At 41.6% G+C, this 16633-nt stretch overlaps 1 protein-coding gene across 11 annotated transcripts in view; it reads right to left on the bottom strand.

Annotated features, from left to right (window-relative positions):
- Positions 1 to 16633, bottom strand: part of SLC4A10 (solute carrier family 4 member 10) — a 240184-nt gene that overhangs the window by 161036 nt on the left and 62515 nt on the right. For 6 of the 11 annotated variants that reach the window (XM_081943648.1, XM_081943649.1, XM_081943650.1 and 3 more), the window contains exon 2: positions 2629 to 2721. The exons of the other annotated variants lie outside the window; for them this stretch is intronic. In XM_081943648.1, coding sequence (XP_081799774.1) covers positions 2629 to 2631 — 3 coding nt within the window. In that variant the 5' untranslated portion in view covers positions 2632 to 2721. The remainder of the gene's footprint in view (positions 1 to 2628; positions 2722 to 16633) is intronic. 11 annotated transcript variants of the gene reach the window in all.

Raw genomic sequence — 16633 nt, 5'->3', positions numbered from 1 at the left:
GTTGTCCAATCTCTTCTTTAAAACTTCCAGTATTGGAGCATTCACTACTTCTGGAGGCAAATTGTTCCACTGATTAATTGTTCTCCTCAGAACAAATTTCTCCTTACTTCTAGGTTGCTTCTCTCCTGGATTAGTTTCCACCCATTGCTTCTTGTTCTACACTCAGGTGCCTTGGAGAATAGTTTGACTCCCTCTTCTTTGTGGCAACCCCTGAGATATTGGAGCACTGCTATCATGTCTCCCCTAGTCCTTCTTTTCATTAAACTAGACATACCCAGTTCCTGCAACTGTTCTTTATATGTTTTAGCCTCCAGTACCCTAATCGTCTTTGTTGCCAGATTCACTTAACAACTGTGGCAAAAGGGGTTGTAAAATGGGGCAAAACTCACTTTAACAACTGTCTCGCTTAGCAATGGAAATGTTGAGCTCATCTGTGGTCATTATTTATTTATTTATTTATTTTATTAAATTTGTTAGCCGCTCCCTCTCCACAAAGGGACTCGGGGCGGCGTACAATAAATAAAAACACATATTATAAAATTACACATTGTACGGAGGAGGTATAAAACACAATACAATCATTATAATAACATAGAAATATTAAAATAAGTTAAATTAAAACCCCAATGGAAATTACAAGTTTAAAAATTGCCAGGAGGAATAAAATGGAGCTATGGTTGAGCCAGGCCTGCTAGTTGAAAAAGGTGGGTCTTGAGTTTTGAACGGAAGGAGCGGAGGTCGGTGGTAATCCTAATATCCGTGGGAGGTCATTCCAGAGGGCTGGGCCCATCACAGAGAAGGCCCTACTCCTGGGCGCCGCCCTCTGGCACTGCTTAGTGGACGGCACCCGGAGAAGTCCCTCTCTGTGAGAGCGAATTGGTCGTAGGGATGTATGGGGCAGGATGCGATCCCGCATGTAGCTAGGTCATAAGTCAAGGGCTACCTATAACCCGCTATGCTCTGACAGGGCCAGAAATCTTTGGCGTTTAGGGAGCAATCTGAGAAGGGCAAAGGATATTGACTTTCTACTTCACTGCTGCAGCCCTGGAAGCCAGTCTTGACTCTGTGTTTCACTGGGTCCTCTCTAAAAAACAAACAAACACCCTTTTGCATTTGATTGCAGCTTGTCTCTTGCCCTCTATTTATTTATTCTTTCCAATGCTGTTCTTTTGAGAAGTTCATTTCGCATTCTGAACCTGGACTGGATTTATGACCCAGAGGTTAGACCAACAAATTTATCCTAGATAACACACTGCCATTTGTGAGGCTGGGTTCCAATCGACCCACTTCTCTCCCAGTTTGACTTCACAGCCAAAGGATCAAAGAAGTAAGCCCGTTGCTCACCGGGAAGGGCAGAAGCAAGATATCCAGCAGTTTGACCAATTGAAGGACAGAAACAACCTATGACCAGCTGTGTTGCATTTAGCTATGAAGTGGAGGGACCAAAAATAAGATGATATTCTCAGAGTTTTCTACGTTCTGCAATGCTCTACTGCTGCTTGTTGTATTATGTGAGCAGCAGGTATTCACAATGTGGTAGGTTGCAATGTTGCATCATCTAAACTTCCATTGTCTGGGACTATTTCTCAGCTAGCATAGCAAAGGTTTACACACTTATGAGGTGGGATGAAAAATAGATCAGTATCAACTATTGGTTCTATATCCAACTATAACTGGTTCTATAAATCTAAAAGCAAAGCAAAACCCGTGCTAGAAACATAAGGCAAATTCACTAATTCTAGAAGGATATATGTGTCAGGCTGCTGCAATTAAAAAAAACCCAAGTCTTATGATACCTTAAAAACTGACACTTTTTCACAGATTATGTTAAAAAATCCCCTACTAGAACACCTTAGATCTGGCTTCCCAGGCGTCCCATTGAATTAAAATCAAAGAACAAGTAAATGTTCTTAGAAAAAGGTCGTATGGAAAGCAATGTCAAAGGGAAGTGTTCATGTAGCCATTTTACTTTTACAGAAGCATAAAAGCCCATAATAATTTAGTTCTAATCCATATCCAAATAATACATCCTATAAAATGGAATGCCAAGGACATGCTTTTATCAGAAAAGTGTTTTAAAATATGATTGGAATTGGAGTTTTTTAAAAACTTTCAGTCTGCAAGCTGGGCAGTGTATTTATTGCTCTTTCCAGAGAATTACTGTAGACATCTGAATATATTCTGTCCAGGAACAGGTCTTTACTTAACATATTTCAGGGAGATATGGATGGATGGATGGATGGATGGATGGATGGATGGATGGATGGATGGATGGATGGATGCATGGATGGACAGATGGATGGACAGACAGACAGACGTATAGGGAGAGGGGGAGAGAGAGGGGGAGGGAGGGAGAGAGAGAGAGAGGTTTCTATAAATAAATCCGTATGTAGATGAAACAGCTTATTCTCTGTTGCTAATAGTTCTTGGATTTCTGATACATTTGCCTGAGCAAAAATACTCTCTGTGTACTGATATGGTTGCCTAGTCTGGTAATGAAATATCTATTACAAGAAAAACAAGGTCAGACGATATCAACAAGTCTATCCTGAGTTACAGATATTCTCCACTATTGCAACCAGAAACAATTCAGACATCAAATAAGCTTATTCCCAGGGTGATCCTTACCATGAAGTGATAAGCTGTTGAGTTTGGACAGCAGATTCCAGAGGGGGGACCATTCTCCTGCCTCCGGTCTTCATCTCTGTGCTCCTCTAATAACTGTATGGAAAAAGGGCTGATTGTAGCATGTTGCTTCGAGAACAAACATAGCAAAGACAAACATTACTGACTCCAGAGGAAAAATTATTGCCTGTCTTCAAAAAATGAGGACAAGACAAAGGGTCAGGTGGGAATGAGTAATTGTTCCAGTGTTTGTGAAAGAACACTCAAAACTCTCATAGTTCTTATTTTTCTGAAGGTTACTGTATAGTTGGATACACACATTGTGCTAAATCATAATTTAATTACAATTTCTGGAACAAGACACGTTTTTTTAGGGTCTTTACATCACCGATCATGGTTTGCAAAGCATTATGGCTCTGCATGGTATTTTAACTCATCCTTGGATATGTCCTGTCTACTGAAGCACAGAAAAATACACAAAGGTCTCAGACACACATTATCCTTTAGTACATAATAATAATAATAATGAATAATTATTTAGTACAGGAATAGGCAACTTGTCTTTGGCCAAGGCCACTCTAACAATGATTGACATCTGAATTATAAAGACATAATCAGAATACAACGGTATTTGCAATCCCTGAAAATCTGTCAGCATTAAATCAGTTGTTCGAAGCTACATCCATTGACCTCTGAGCCAGTTACTGGTTCCTAGCCAGAACCTTAAATATTTTCAGTATCACTGAGAAATGTTTTAGAGGAGCAACACATAGAAGAAGCCTGACAAAGAAATTCTAAGCACAATACCACATCATACAAATTCTCAAAATTCAGTTCAGTTCTCAAAAGGAAGTTGATGCTGTATTAGTGTAAAAGCCTATTCAGACCTAGCTATTTGCGGGATCGTATCCTGCCCCACACATCCCTTCGGCCGATTCGCTCTCACAGGGAGGGACTCCTCCGGGTGCCGTCTACTAGGCAATGCCAGCGGGCGACGCCCAGGAGTAGGGCCTTCTCTGTGATGGGCCCGACCCTCTGGAATGACCTCCCCCCAGATATCAGAACTACCACTGACCTCCGCTCCTTCCGTAAGAAGCTTAAAACCCACCTGTTCAATTTAGCGGGCCTGGCCTAATAGCAATTTTAGTCCCTCAAGTCTGTATTGTTAAATTTTTAGGGGTATGTGTTTTAGTTGATTTTAACTTTTATTATTCTGTACAGTTGAATTTAGGTTTAATTCGCTTTTAAGGGAATATATTTAAGGGTATTTATCTTTTGTACCTGTTTTTAATGAGATGCCTGTACACCGCCCCGAGTCCCTTCGGGGAGAGGGGGCGGTCTATAAATTTTGAAAATAAATAAATAAAATAAATACTGTATTGTTACAATAAATGTGTAAGCACTGAAAATACGTTGTTCTAAAATTTATTTACACATGTAATTGCACGCCATCTATTCAAAGGCAGCCTATTCACTGTGAATCTTAAGATGCATTTTGTAGCATCTACAATGATCTGTTGCAAACCTGTTGCTATTAAACTGAAATTATTTTCACGATAGAGTCAAACTCATGTTTATCCATGAATAAAATTTATTGTATCCCCTGTATTTTAAAAAGTGACTCTACAAAGTGCATATTTTAGGTTTTTTTTTTAAAAAAAAACACTCTGCTTTCTTTATTTATTTTTGTTTGGAACACATAGATAAGAGTTTGCTGCTTAGCAACATGCTAAATCATTTCAAATTGCCAACATCTTGTTTTCCTTCTGATTTAATTAAAGGAATCCTACCTTGTAGGGAGCAGGCTTTTCACACAACCTGGGGAGAATTGGTTAACACTTTGAAAGATAGACTCCAGATTCAGAAGGATCTTGACAGAGCTGAGCACTGGACCCTCTCCAACAAGATGCAGTTCAGTGGAGAAAAATAAGCCCCTGCACTTAGACAGAAACAACCAAATGCATAGGTACAAAATAGGTGGTACCTGGTTTAAGTAACTGTGAGAGAGATCTAGGTCTCCTAGTGAACCGCCATTTAAGTAGGAGCCAGCAATATGCTGCAGCTGCCAAAAAAAGCCAATACAGTTCTGGGCTGCACCAACAGAGGCATAACATCAAGATCCCAAGAAAAGATAATGCCATTTTATATTGCACTAATAGGCCACACTGGGGAATACCATGTCCTGTTCTGGTCATCATGATATAAAAAAGATGATGAAACCCTAGAAAGATAAGATGGGATGGGACGGAATGGGTAGGGTAGGGTAGGTTGGATAGGATAGGATAGGATAGGATAACCTTTATTGCCATTTTTTACTGTGGGCACACTGGCACATGTTAAAAAAGGAATTCTGTTGCCTGCTCTCAAAAGAAAGTATATATCTACCCATACACATACATAACAAACATATACACACACGTGTGTGTGTAATAAATAAAACAAATATTTATTTGTTTTCGTAGATTTTCACGGGCGTAGGTATGCTGGACTTGTTGTATTTGGGTCTTTTCCTGTGTAAGATTGAGATTGTCTTGGCAACGTTTCGTCGAGGTCTCGCTTGCCATCTTCAGGCTGGTGTTTTCGGCTTAAAGCGTGGTCAGAGCTGCCGTCTTTCTATAAATCTGGGTGGGGGGGTGTGGCGTGCTGGCATTGTTTCAGTAAGTGGAATGATTGGTTGTGTGGTTGTATCATGATTGGTAGATTGGTGTAGATTGGTGCTGGCTGTGTGTCCATTGTTGTTTCATGTTGTAACGGCCTGGGTGGTGAGTGGGGCTCGTTTGTTGATTAAGGCTGGTTTCCAGATGTCTGGTAGGCGGGAGGTATCGTCACGTTTATTCATGTTGTGGGGGTGTTTCTCTATTTCAATAGCTTCCATAATTATTCTCTTCTTGAAGTGTTCTGTTTTGGAGATTAACCTGGTTCCTTCAAAATTAATTTCATGTCCTGTAGCTTTAAGGTGCTGGAAAAGGGAGGAAGTTTTTTTCTTTTTTCTTTAAAATCAGCAAAATTCTCCACAAACACAATATCAAAACAGCCTTCAACACTGACCGAAATATAGCCAACATCTTAAGAAACCCCAAAGACAAAATCCAGCTAGAAAACCAAGGAGTCTACAAAATACCATGCAAAATCTGCCCTGCAACATACATAGGACAAATGAACAGAAGAATAAATGCACGCATCACAGAACACAAGAACACAGAAAGAAAAAAAGAAAAAAACTTCCTCCCTTTTCAAGCACCTTAAAGCTACAGGACATGAAATTAATTTTGAAGGAACCAGGTTAATCTCCAAAACAGAACACTTCAAGAAGAGAATAATTATGGAAGCTATTGAAATAGAGAAACACCCCCACAACATGAATAAACGTGATGATACCTCCCGCCTACCAGACATCTGGAAACCAGCCGTAATCAACAAACGAGCCCCACCCACCACCCAGGCCGTTACAACATGAAACAACAATGGACACACAGCCAGCACCAATCTACACCAATCTACCAATCATGATACAACCACACAACCAATCATTCCACTTACTAACACACACACACACACACACACACACACACAAGAAATAGTGGGTGGAAGCTTGTTAAAGAGAGATCTATCCTAAAAGTAAGGAGAAATTTTCTCAGTATAAAAAATTAATCCATGGAATAGCTTGTCTCCTGGAATTGTGACTGCTCCATCACTGAAGGTTGCAGAAATTGACTGGATAACCATTTGACTGGGATGGTATAAGGTCTCCTGTCTTGAGCGGGATCTCCAAAGTTCCTTCCAGCCCCATGATTCTATGTTTCTTGTTACATGTTGTAAGACTTTTCATACATAACTGGGGCAGAGGCTCAGGTCTGGCTGTTTGGTCAGCCTCTCTGTTTTTCTGTAGAGGTGCCAGGTTATAACCTTGAACCTATCAGCAGGTGCCAACTTACAGATTCCTTTCTCCATCACTCTTTCTTTTTTCAATCAGTCACACTACATAAGATGTTATTTTGTACCAGATCCAGGCAGGGGCAAAAATGGCTTTGACGTTGATAGACTGCAGTCCGTCTATCTGCTCACTGTTGGTTCTCTTTCTCTTCAGCTAATTCACAGTATGTTATTTATTTTTTTGCTTTCTCTGCCTGGGGCTTCTGTAAGAATTTAAGCCACCCTTGTGTTCACGATGGAGGAAGAGGGAACTTGCATTTCAGGGGGGGGGGGGGACTCAATTTCAGCAAAGCTTGTTCACACAGCTTTCAGAAATATCCACAGGAAATGGCACAGAAGACAGCTGCAGTTTGAGAAGGCAAAGTGCTTTGCTCCTAAAGAACCATTTATGTCCCGTTTCCACACACACACACACACACACACACACACACCCTACATTGACACTAGAAAGATGTCAGAATTTTTGGGTACAGTTTTCATAACAACGCAGCAAACTGCCAGGCAAATTATTTTTAAAACTCCAAGGGGACCATTGTTATTTTTAAAATGGCAACATGCCAGGCATTAGCATTATTTTAAAAAATGACAGGAGATCTGCTTAGAGTTCCAGAAAGTTCAGGCAGATTGTACTTCCCCTTAATCCCTTCCTCCATTCTGTTATATGCAGACAAAGATTCTCTGGCTTAGAAGCAATTTTCCAAGTAGTTTTTAGGGTAAGCTGTATTTTGTAACGGGAGCAATTTCTTACAGCAGCCATTTTATAAACAGGACAGTTATTCCCCATTTTGCGAGATTGCCTGCAATGTTTCTTCAAAATTCAAGATGTTTCTAGTTCTAAAATACTGCCTAACGGTCAACTGGCATGGTGGAAAGATCTTGTATCCACTGAATCAATACTTTCAACCACAACTTTATCTCTGTTGCTCCAAAGAGGAGTTGAACTAAGGATCAGAGTGTTGTCAAAAGAGATTTTGGATAAATATTAGGATAAATCTCCTAACTCAGCACTAAAACACGTGCAACTGTGGAGTAGACTTATTTATGAAAGAATTCATATTTAAAATTGAAATCCAATCCATTTATTTAAATCCAAATTTGAAAGAAATATTTCATAAAAATGAACCTAACTTTAAAAAGGACAGATGTGAACAAGACTTCTAACTGTACTCTGTCCCACTCGCTACTGGTAATATGGATGTGAAATGAGGTAGAAGTGAACAAACTATAGCAGGTTTCTCTCTTTAAAAAAAGAAGATAAATGAACTGAGAATTTTAGAACTGGACAAGACTGCAAAGTCTTGGTATGAATGCAAGGGACATGATTAAGGAAGAAAAATTAAAAGTCTTTTAAAGAAATGTAAATAAAATTCACATCAGTGAGCTGGTAGAAATCAAACAGGTAAACCTCCAAGTGGCCTCAATGACTCTCTAAAACAGTGGTTCTCAACCTTCCCAATGCCGCGACCCTTTAATATAGTTCCTCATGTTGTGGTGACCCCCAACCATAAAATTAGTTTCGTTGCTACTTCATAATTGTAATTTTGCTACTGTTATGAATTGTTAAGCCTGATTCACTTAACAACAGTGTTACTAACTTAACTTGCAATGATTCACTTGACAGATGTGGCAAGAAAAATGGTAAAACGGGGCAAAATCCACAACAAACTTCTCACTTAGCAACATAAATGTTGGGCTCAAGTGTGGGTTGGTAAGTCGAGGACGACCTGTATGTTAGGCTTGAACAAAAACAGGTCAAGAGGCGAAGGGTCTCCATTTGTCCCTATTCCAGCAGGGCAACGTTTGCTTCTTAAGGATGTCAGAGAGATACCCGCCGGATCTCTCACCAATGGGGAAGCTCAATTGGGTCTGCCAACTGTCGCACTTTCAAGGGCGCCAGAGGGCAGCGCCCAACCCCGGACTTCCTTCGCTGCTCCCAGGAAGCTGCGGGCTGGGCCATAAGGGCAAGACACCTGCGGGGTCGTAGAAGAGCAAAGCCGGCTGTCACTCAACGTGCTGCCTGGCTCGTTTGCACACATGGCTTTCCCGTCTCACCATGCCCAGGAAAGTGGCACAAAGAGCAGCCGAAACGCAATACTTCAGTGCCCGCCGGGAAGCCGCCACTGCCGCCGCCAGCTTTCCCGCACCAAGGCCGCCACCTGCCCAGCTTCTTCACCCGCTGTCATCGCCCACCTTTACGACCGGCTGAAAGGCAAGTGGCGCTGAGCTTCCAGACGACGACTATCCGGTGGCTGCATCCTCCCCAGCGGCACCCCCGAGGGCTCCTGCTTCTTCTTGCACTCCCTCCTCTTCTTCCAATTGGGTAAAGCGGACCTGCTTCTTTGCGCCCCCCGCCGCCATATGTCTACTACACCCGAGGGGCCGCCGCTGCAGAGCTGGGCAGGCAACATGTGACCGACTAATCCCATCTTGGCAGGCGAAAAGAGCACCTTAAGACCACACTTCCCAGAAAGCACCGGAAACCAACTGTTTATGATGCAGAGGCTGTTACTGCAAAACACCTACCTTTCCATACCGAGGTTGGAGAATGCTCCCGTTGGCTAACATCAGGTGAATTAATTCCCCTCTCCAGTTATTGACTCTAGGCCCTAGAGGTCTTGGGTGATCGCTGTGAAAGGGTTGTTCGACCCCCAAAGGGGTCGCAACCCACAGGTTGAGAACCGCTGCTCTAAAAGAATGCAAATGACCAGCTGGCTGCAAGGAATATAAATCCTTCCATTCCCCCCCATCCAGTCAGAGCTGAAAAAGCTTCTTGGATGAGAAGTGAATGTCTTAAAAAAAAAAAAAAAAAGTTGAGTTGCCTCCTGAAAAAGCACCTTTGGGGAAATCTTCCAACTTTTTATTTAAATTAAATCTGTCCTGTGTCTTTGGAAGAAGGGTTTTTTCATAGCAAATTTTAGAAAGCCTATTACAGATGCTTAATTCAAATATTTCTGCATTGAGTGGTGTTGGATTTGATGATCTATACCTGTGTTGGCGAACCTATGGCACGCATGCCACAGGTGGCACATGGAGTCCTCTCTGTGGACATGCGAGCCATTGTCCAGCATGAGCGCCTCCCACCAGCCAGCTGATTTTTGGGTTTACCCTGCAAGTGGGAGACACATGTGTATACCTTTCTGCTCACTTTCTGCAACCTGTGCCTCCCCAGATCTCCGGAGAGTCCTCCCCCCCCCCAGCACTGTTTTGAGTTGTGAGGCTTTCTTCCCCTCTCAGCACTGTTTTGAGAAGCCTCCCATTGCAAAACAGTGCTGAGAGGGGAAAAATCCTCCCTTCGCAAAACTGCACTGTTTTGAGAAGCCTCCAATCGCAAAACAGTGCTGAGAGGGGGGAAAGGGAGGAGTTTCCCCCTCTCAGTGCTGTTTTGGGATGGGAGGCTTTTTCCCCCTCAGTGCTGTTTTGAGAAGGGATGCTTTTTTCCCCTCAGTGCTGTTTTGGGGTGGGAGGCTTTTCCCCCCTCAGCGCTGTTTTGAGAAGGGACGCTTTTTTCCCCTCAGTGCTGTTTTGAGAAGGGAGGCTTTCCCTCCCCCCAGTGCTGTTTTGGGATGAAAGGCCAAAAAGGGGGGATGTTGTGCACGTATCCGCAGGGCAACCACGGGGGGGGGGGGGTTCACATGCACATGTGCGGGGGTGAAGAGCGCATGGGAGGTGTCACAAACGATGTGCAGCGGGTGGGGCACGTGGGAGGGGCATTGCATTATGAGTGTGGGCCCGCAAGCGCGAAAATGCACGCACACGTGCTTTCAGCACCCAAGGAAAAAATGGTTAGCCATCACTGATCTATACGTTCTCTTCCAAACCTATAACTTTATAACAAATAGTTTCTCTAGAACACAGTATTTGAACAAACATGGTTAGAACAATTCAGAAATGCCTACTTTTCAGTTTTAAAACTGCAATTTGAAAAACAAAGCAATATTATAATTCAATGCCAGGGAAATAGGTACCGATGGGGAGACCGGGGGCTGTGTGTGTAGCAAATGACAACACATCCATCAAGGTATCATCATGCAAATGATATAATTTGGATAGTTACATCAAACACTGTGATGTAATCACATGATTTTATCATTTGCATGATTACGTGTTGTCATCTTGATGTTATCATGGCTTGCTATGGACGTTTCAGAGCTTTTGAATAGTGAGGTAAGTATGATTATATCACAAACCAGAAGCCTGGTCACAGTAATATTTTCAAAATGGCAGATTAAGGGTTGTATACAGGAACATCATGTTTCATTAACGTGTACGGGGAGGAAGAAATGCTAGGTAACCTCAACAGCAAACTCAAGGACATGTCTGAGATGGAGCACTAACCATAATCAACCAGCATTGTTCTATACAACATTCATCCATTAACATTTTCTTATTATACTATGTACCAAAGGTTTCCATAGCAATAAAAAGCCACTCTATTTCAGTTTTCAAGGGTAAAATACATATTTATGGGTGAAAGTATATCTACCAACATTTCAGAATCTGTACAAGCAAAATCATTTTGCTTTTTCTTCTCACCATATTCTGTTTTTAAAACTATGATCAAACTCAATCAAACTAGATCTCCAGTTAATTCATTAAATAGGTTTATTTCATTATGTTTACAGAGAACCTTGGAAAGTCCTATTCTAGTAACTGTGGCAAATATTATATTGCCTTTATGATGGAGCCAAATTCATTGCAGATAGAGTAAAATTGCCCTCCCCATCCAAAATTAGCATGGGCAGCAACTCATCAGTTGCCCATCAGTTTCATAAATGAGTGGCTCTCAATCTTCATATGAGCCGTGGTGGCGCAGTGGTTAGAGTGCAGTACTGCAGGCTACTTCTGCTGACTCCTGATTGCCAGTAGCTTGGCAGTCCAAGTCCCCACTGGCTTAAGGTTGACTCAGCCTTCCATCCTTCCTAGGTCGGTAAAATGAGGACCCAGATTGTTGGGGGCAATATGCTGACTCTGTAAACCGCTTGAGAAGGGGCTGTAAAAACCAGTATGTAAGTCTAAATGCTATTGCTATTGCTATATATTTCAAGTCCCACCAATTTCAACTGGAAATGTATTTGTAATTTGTGCTTCATGTTGAATGCTTCAAAACTATAGCAGTACGGCCACACACACACACGCACACACAGTCATTGCTCAAGGAAATAACTAATTCTGAAAGTCAGAATGCAAAGAGAGTAGCCATCTCTAAACTGCAGATGCGGAACAATTGACTTAACATTCTCACATTGCTCCAGTTCAGTCACTATTGGTGACAGGAAGAAGATAAATCATCCACAGATAAAATGGCATTAAATGTGCTTGCCTAGAAGGAGCCTTGAATGGAGTAGGAAAGAAAGAAAAATAGTCTCTGGGCTCATCCACACTTTCTCCTTGCTCCAGCATAACAATGGATAATTTACCAAATACCATGGAAAGGAAGAAAACAATACTGTCTGTTTCTCTGTTTTTAGGCTGCTAGGAATTTTATTGCTTACATAAGATGTAGCGTTTTCTCTCCTCCTCTGTTGCAAAATAGGGCACTGGTTCACCTCCTGCACCTCATTCCATCTTAGAAAAATGTCTCCATTCCGATTGGCTCTGGTGGGCAGGCCTCCCAACTCTTTGCCTTCAATGACCATTTTGCACTAGGAGCAGAAGTATTCAGCAGGTTCTGACCAGTTCTGGAGAACCAGTAGCGGAAATTTTGAGTAGTTTGGAGAAACGGTAAATATCACCTCTGATTGGCCCCGCCCCCATCTATTCTCTGTCTCCGGTGTCCTGGCTGATCGGGAGGAAATGAGGATTTTGCAGTAACCTTCCCCTGGAGTGGAGAGGGAATGGGGATTTTACAGTATCCTTCCCCTGCCACGCCCACCAAGCCATGCCCACAGAACCGGTAGTAAAAAAAAATTGAATCTCACCTCTCACTAGGAGGCCTGTCTGCCTGCCATGACCTGTCAGTCTTTTTTACCTGAGCCCAGTAGCTTAACAATAAAATATAGACCTGTTCTTTTTATATTTTTAACAAGTTGAAATAATGGGCCATTTTTTTGTTTTAAAAATTGGGTGAAATTAACAAATGTGTTCCCAAATTTTATCTTCTGGCCCAAATGATAGAAAGAGCTGTAAAACTCCCCCCCTGCCCCCCCCCCCCCGCAATTCTCAAAATACTTGTCCAGAGAAGGGAAAGCAGGTGGCGCTTCTTCTCCGGGATAGATGGGAGAGGAGAAGCAGGAACTGCCCAAGTAGTCTGGACAGAATACCTGACCCTACCAGTGGCCAAATGGGAGAAATGGAACTTAAATCCAGGGGCAGAAAATCTTAATCCAACTACATTTTCCAGCTAATTTGCACATGGGAGACAAGGAGTTCAAGGCTGTAGGATAAAAATCTCCATCAGGGACAGCATGAAATTGATCAGAGCAACTTAACAGACTTCATCTGTTTTGAATCGAGGAGTTTTCTGAGACTAGAAAAAGGCTGCAGCATCACTTTTTAAAAATATAATAGGAAATTTATCAGCATTACAAAAATATACCCGAATTACCTCTCTTAGGGCAACTGATATATATTAATGTACAAAACCATTAGTTATTTAAGCAACTGCCTTTTTATTGTTTCATCAATTACATTTAAATGCTTTTGCAGTGTAGGAAGTTATCACCCAGCCCTCTCCCAGAAAAATGAAATATCCTAGGAAATATTGAAAAGGCAGAATATTATATTTCCCTGGATGTGAAAAAGGAAGAAACATGTTTTAGATTGAGAATAGCTCCCTGTAGCTTCCTGCCTCCACCCACTTTGTCAATGGGCCATTAAGAAGGCCAAGCCAGTCCCTTTACATAATAAAGAGTTCTCCCCTTCAGCTCCAGGGGGATGGGAATGAAGGCATGATAATATAAGCCTTTACTCAACTGACCACATGGCATCTGAGAACTCTGAGAATTCAACCAAACCTGGACTCAGCCTAGAGAGTTGCCCCTGCATGGGCCCATGTGAGTTTGACAACCAATCAGAATACATTTCTTACACAGGAACAGGAAACAGAGAGGTGGGACTGAACAGGTTATAAAAAGCCTAGCAAGCCCTTTCCCCTTCCCTTTTCTTCTTCTCCACCAATATTGAAGCATGTGATCACCTTTTCTGTTCAGGACTCAAGCCATGTGGTCCTGTCCACCATTAAAACCATCTTTCCAAGCAGCCTCCATGTCTCCAGTGTCTTTTTCCCCACTTGGAGCTGAACCCAGAAGGACATTTCCTCCAACAGCAGCTTAGAAGGGGAAAAAACCCAAACATCAAAACTGCTTCTCTGAGGTTTTAAAAGAATTGTGTGATGACACAACAAAGAGCAAACTGGCAAAATTCATCTTCCTCTCCCATGTCAGCATTTCATGATTGAATACTATTCCTGAATTTCAAGAATGAGTTCAGAAAAACTTCCAGGTTACATACTATTTTATCTATGTGTTTCTAAAAAGAAAGGTGACACCAAAGAGAACAGAGGAGAAAAAATATTTCCACTCTTCATTTCCCAGGCGAGATAATTTCCTTCACAAACTTTTTTTCATGAAGTTAAAAAATTTCTTCACAAATTAAGAAAATGAGGATAGGAAGTATTCCATGCTGCAGAGCAACATACACTTCAGAAGTCTTTCCAATATCTAGTTAGTCGAGTGCTACCATATGGTACTTTTGTTCACGTTGAAATGTACTGGATGCAGAATTAATGTATTCTTCGTTTGATTGGTGCAGACATCAAGCCTATTAATAAAGGCCTATATTAGAATTGGTTTGAAGAACAATTCCCAAATGATGGCTGAGAACTGACAGACGGCTGTGGGAGGTTTGTCAGAGAGTTGTTAGAATGCCAGCAGTGCGTCTGGGAAATAGTACTGAAAAAAGAAACTCAGGAACAGAATCTTCCAGGTCATCATTAATAACTGATAATTCCTAAACAAAGATAATTATTTCGTTTGTGCTGAGTTTGCCATGGGTATCTGAGGGAGAAGTCTAGCAAGAAGGCTGAACAAAGGTATTGCTTCCAGGGCATCGGGGGGGGGGGGGGTGTCAGCTAAAAATGACTACATCTAAAGATGTCCTCATTACAGTGTAAAGAACACAAATTGCAGTTCCAGGAATAAAATGGCATTAAGATATTTTGATCTTCAGAAGAAGTATTCTCCTTTTCCTTTAAGTACCCACATTCTAAGAAACTCCTGGTAAACAAATTCACATGAACTAAAAAGAACACTGTAGGTGTGTTTTCAAAGTAATACAAGGGAATTCTATTTTAAGGATACGGGTTATTTCAGCATAATTATATTATCAGACAATGATTACAGTACAATACTTGGGATTTTACTTGACTCGTTTTTCTGCCTTTGAGAAAAGTCTGTTGATTCTTTGGAACATTGGGTTATGCTTTCAATGGGCCCTGAACATGTCCACAGCCGAGAACAATTGCTTCTGTTTCCACCCACAAAAGAGGTGCTAGGTAGGACTGCTATGTCCATCCATTCTTTGCTCTTACTCAAAAAGAAGAGGAAAGTGAAAGGGAGTTGCCAAAAAAAACATTCTATCGTGGAATCCTACAAACTAGAAACAGTATGAGCCTGTTACATGGTTGTAACATGTTCTTGAGGGAACGTTCTGCATACTCAATTCTGTACTTTTAAATTTTGGGGGTTGTTTTAAGCTAATTTTTAACTTTTATTACCCTGTACAGCCTTATTGTTTAATTGGTTTTTAAGTGTATCTATTTTATATTAGGTTTTAATGTGGTGTCTGAACACTGCCCCGAGTCCCTTCGGGGAGAGGGGGCGGTCTATAAATTTAATAAAATAAATAAATAAATAATACTCCTAAGGATTTTGGTTCTGACCCAGCCTTAGCAGAAACAAGAAACAGACTCCTTGTCACAAAAATACCCTCTTTATTTATCTCCTGTGAATTAATGGCATTATATATGAAAAGTCCAGGCAATAGTCCTTCCAAGAGTTAACTGCAGCAGCAGAGCTTATCAGTTCCTTGCAATAATTGCCATAGGCAGCTGAAAGGCTGCAAATTAAGTTCTGGCAAGCAGCCTGTATAGCACGAAACACGATGAGCAAAATCTTCTGAAATCCGAACTGTTGTCTCCTATGACAACCACTCCCCTTTCCTTCTATTTATTCCCCAGCCAAGGAGGGACCATTCAGTGTCCATGTGTGCCTTGCTTCCCAAGTCAACTCCTTGTCCTATGTTGCTCTCCTCTCCTAACAGCTCTGCATATACGTCCATCAGGAACAGGCTCCAGCTATTCTTCCTCCTCACTCATAGCAGCCTCCAAAGACAGCTGCCTCTCTGGTGGCTGGGAAATGTTGGATGGCCCTGGCTCTATCTCAGTGTCTGACACTGAGCATCCATCAGAGTCTCCCCAGGCCCCAGAACTGGCCCAAGTTCTTCCCCAACCTCCTCATCATCCGAGGCTGCCCCCAGCTCCGCTGGAGACTGGCAAGCCACAACAATTTCTTACAGAAAATATTCAATACTCCTATCAAAAGGGGGAGACTAAAAGGCAATTGTTGTAGAAAACAAGACAGAGCTGGAAGATGAGGTAAAACGTGTCATCATCTTGGTGTTCCTACAAGAGACCTAAGTCCATCCCTCCATGAATTCCGCTGATCCATATCTAGCACTAATTCAGCTTTGACCATTAGTTGGCCAGATTCTTGTGTATAGGTAGCAATAACAAATTCTTCTGTGCTTTGAAGTCAATGAATGGTTGTTTGCACCTGACAGTTGTACAGGTTGGGTGATGGTTGATCGCCCACAATTTCTGGGGTTTATGTTTTTTTATTTCATTTATATTTGTTATAGTATATATTGTTATAGTTTTTAATGGTCATCATGCTCAGAGTAGATTTTTGTGAGGTGGGCGGTAACATAACCATACTGAATAATAAATAGATATAGAAATATAATTCCCAGAATCCTTTGCGAAAAGTCATCACGGGTGAAGTGGTATAAAACAACCATAGATTTGTAGCCTAGACAAGCCCTCTTAGTTTGTAACAATGTATCTGCAGTTGTATGAAAA

Source organism: Natrix helvetica (genome assembly GCF_964273705.1).
Source record: "Natrix helvetica genome assembly, chromosome: 1".
Taxonomy (NCBI): domain Eukaryota; kingdom Metazoa; phylum Chordata; class Lepidosauria; order Squamata; family Natricidae; genus Natrix; species Natrix helvetica.
This window is presented reverse-complemented; position numbering and strand designations above follow the sequence as displayed.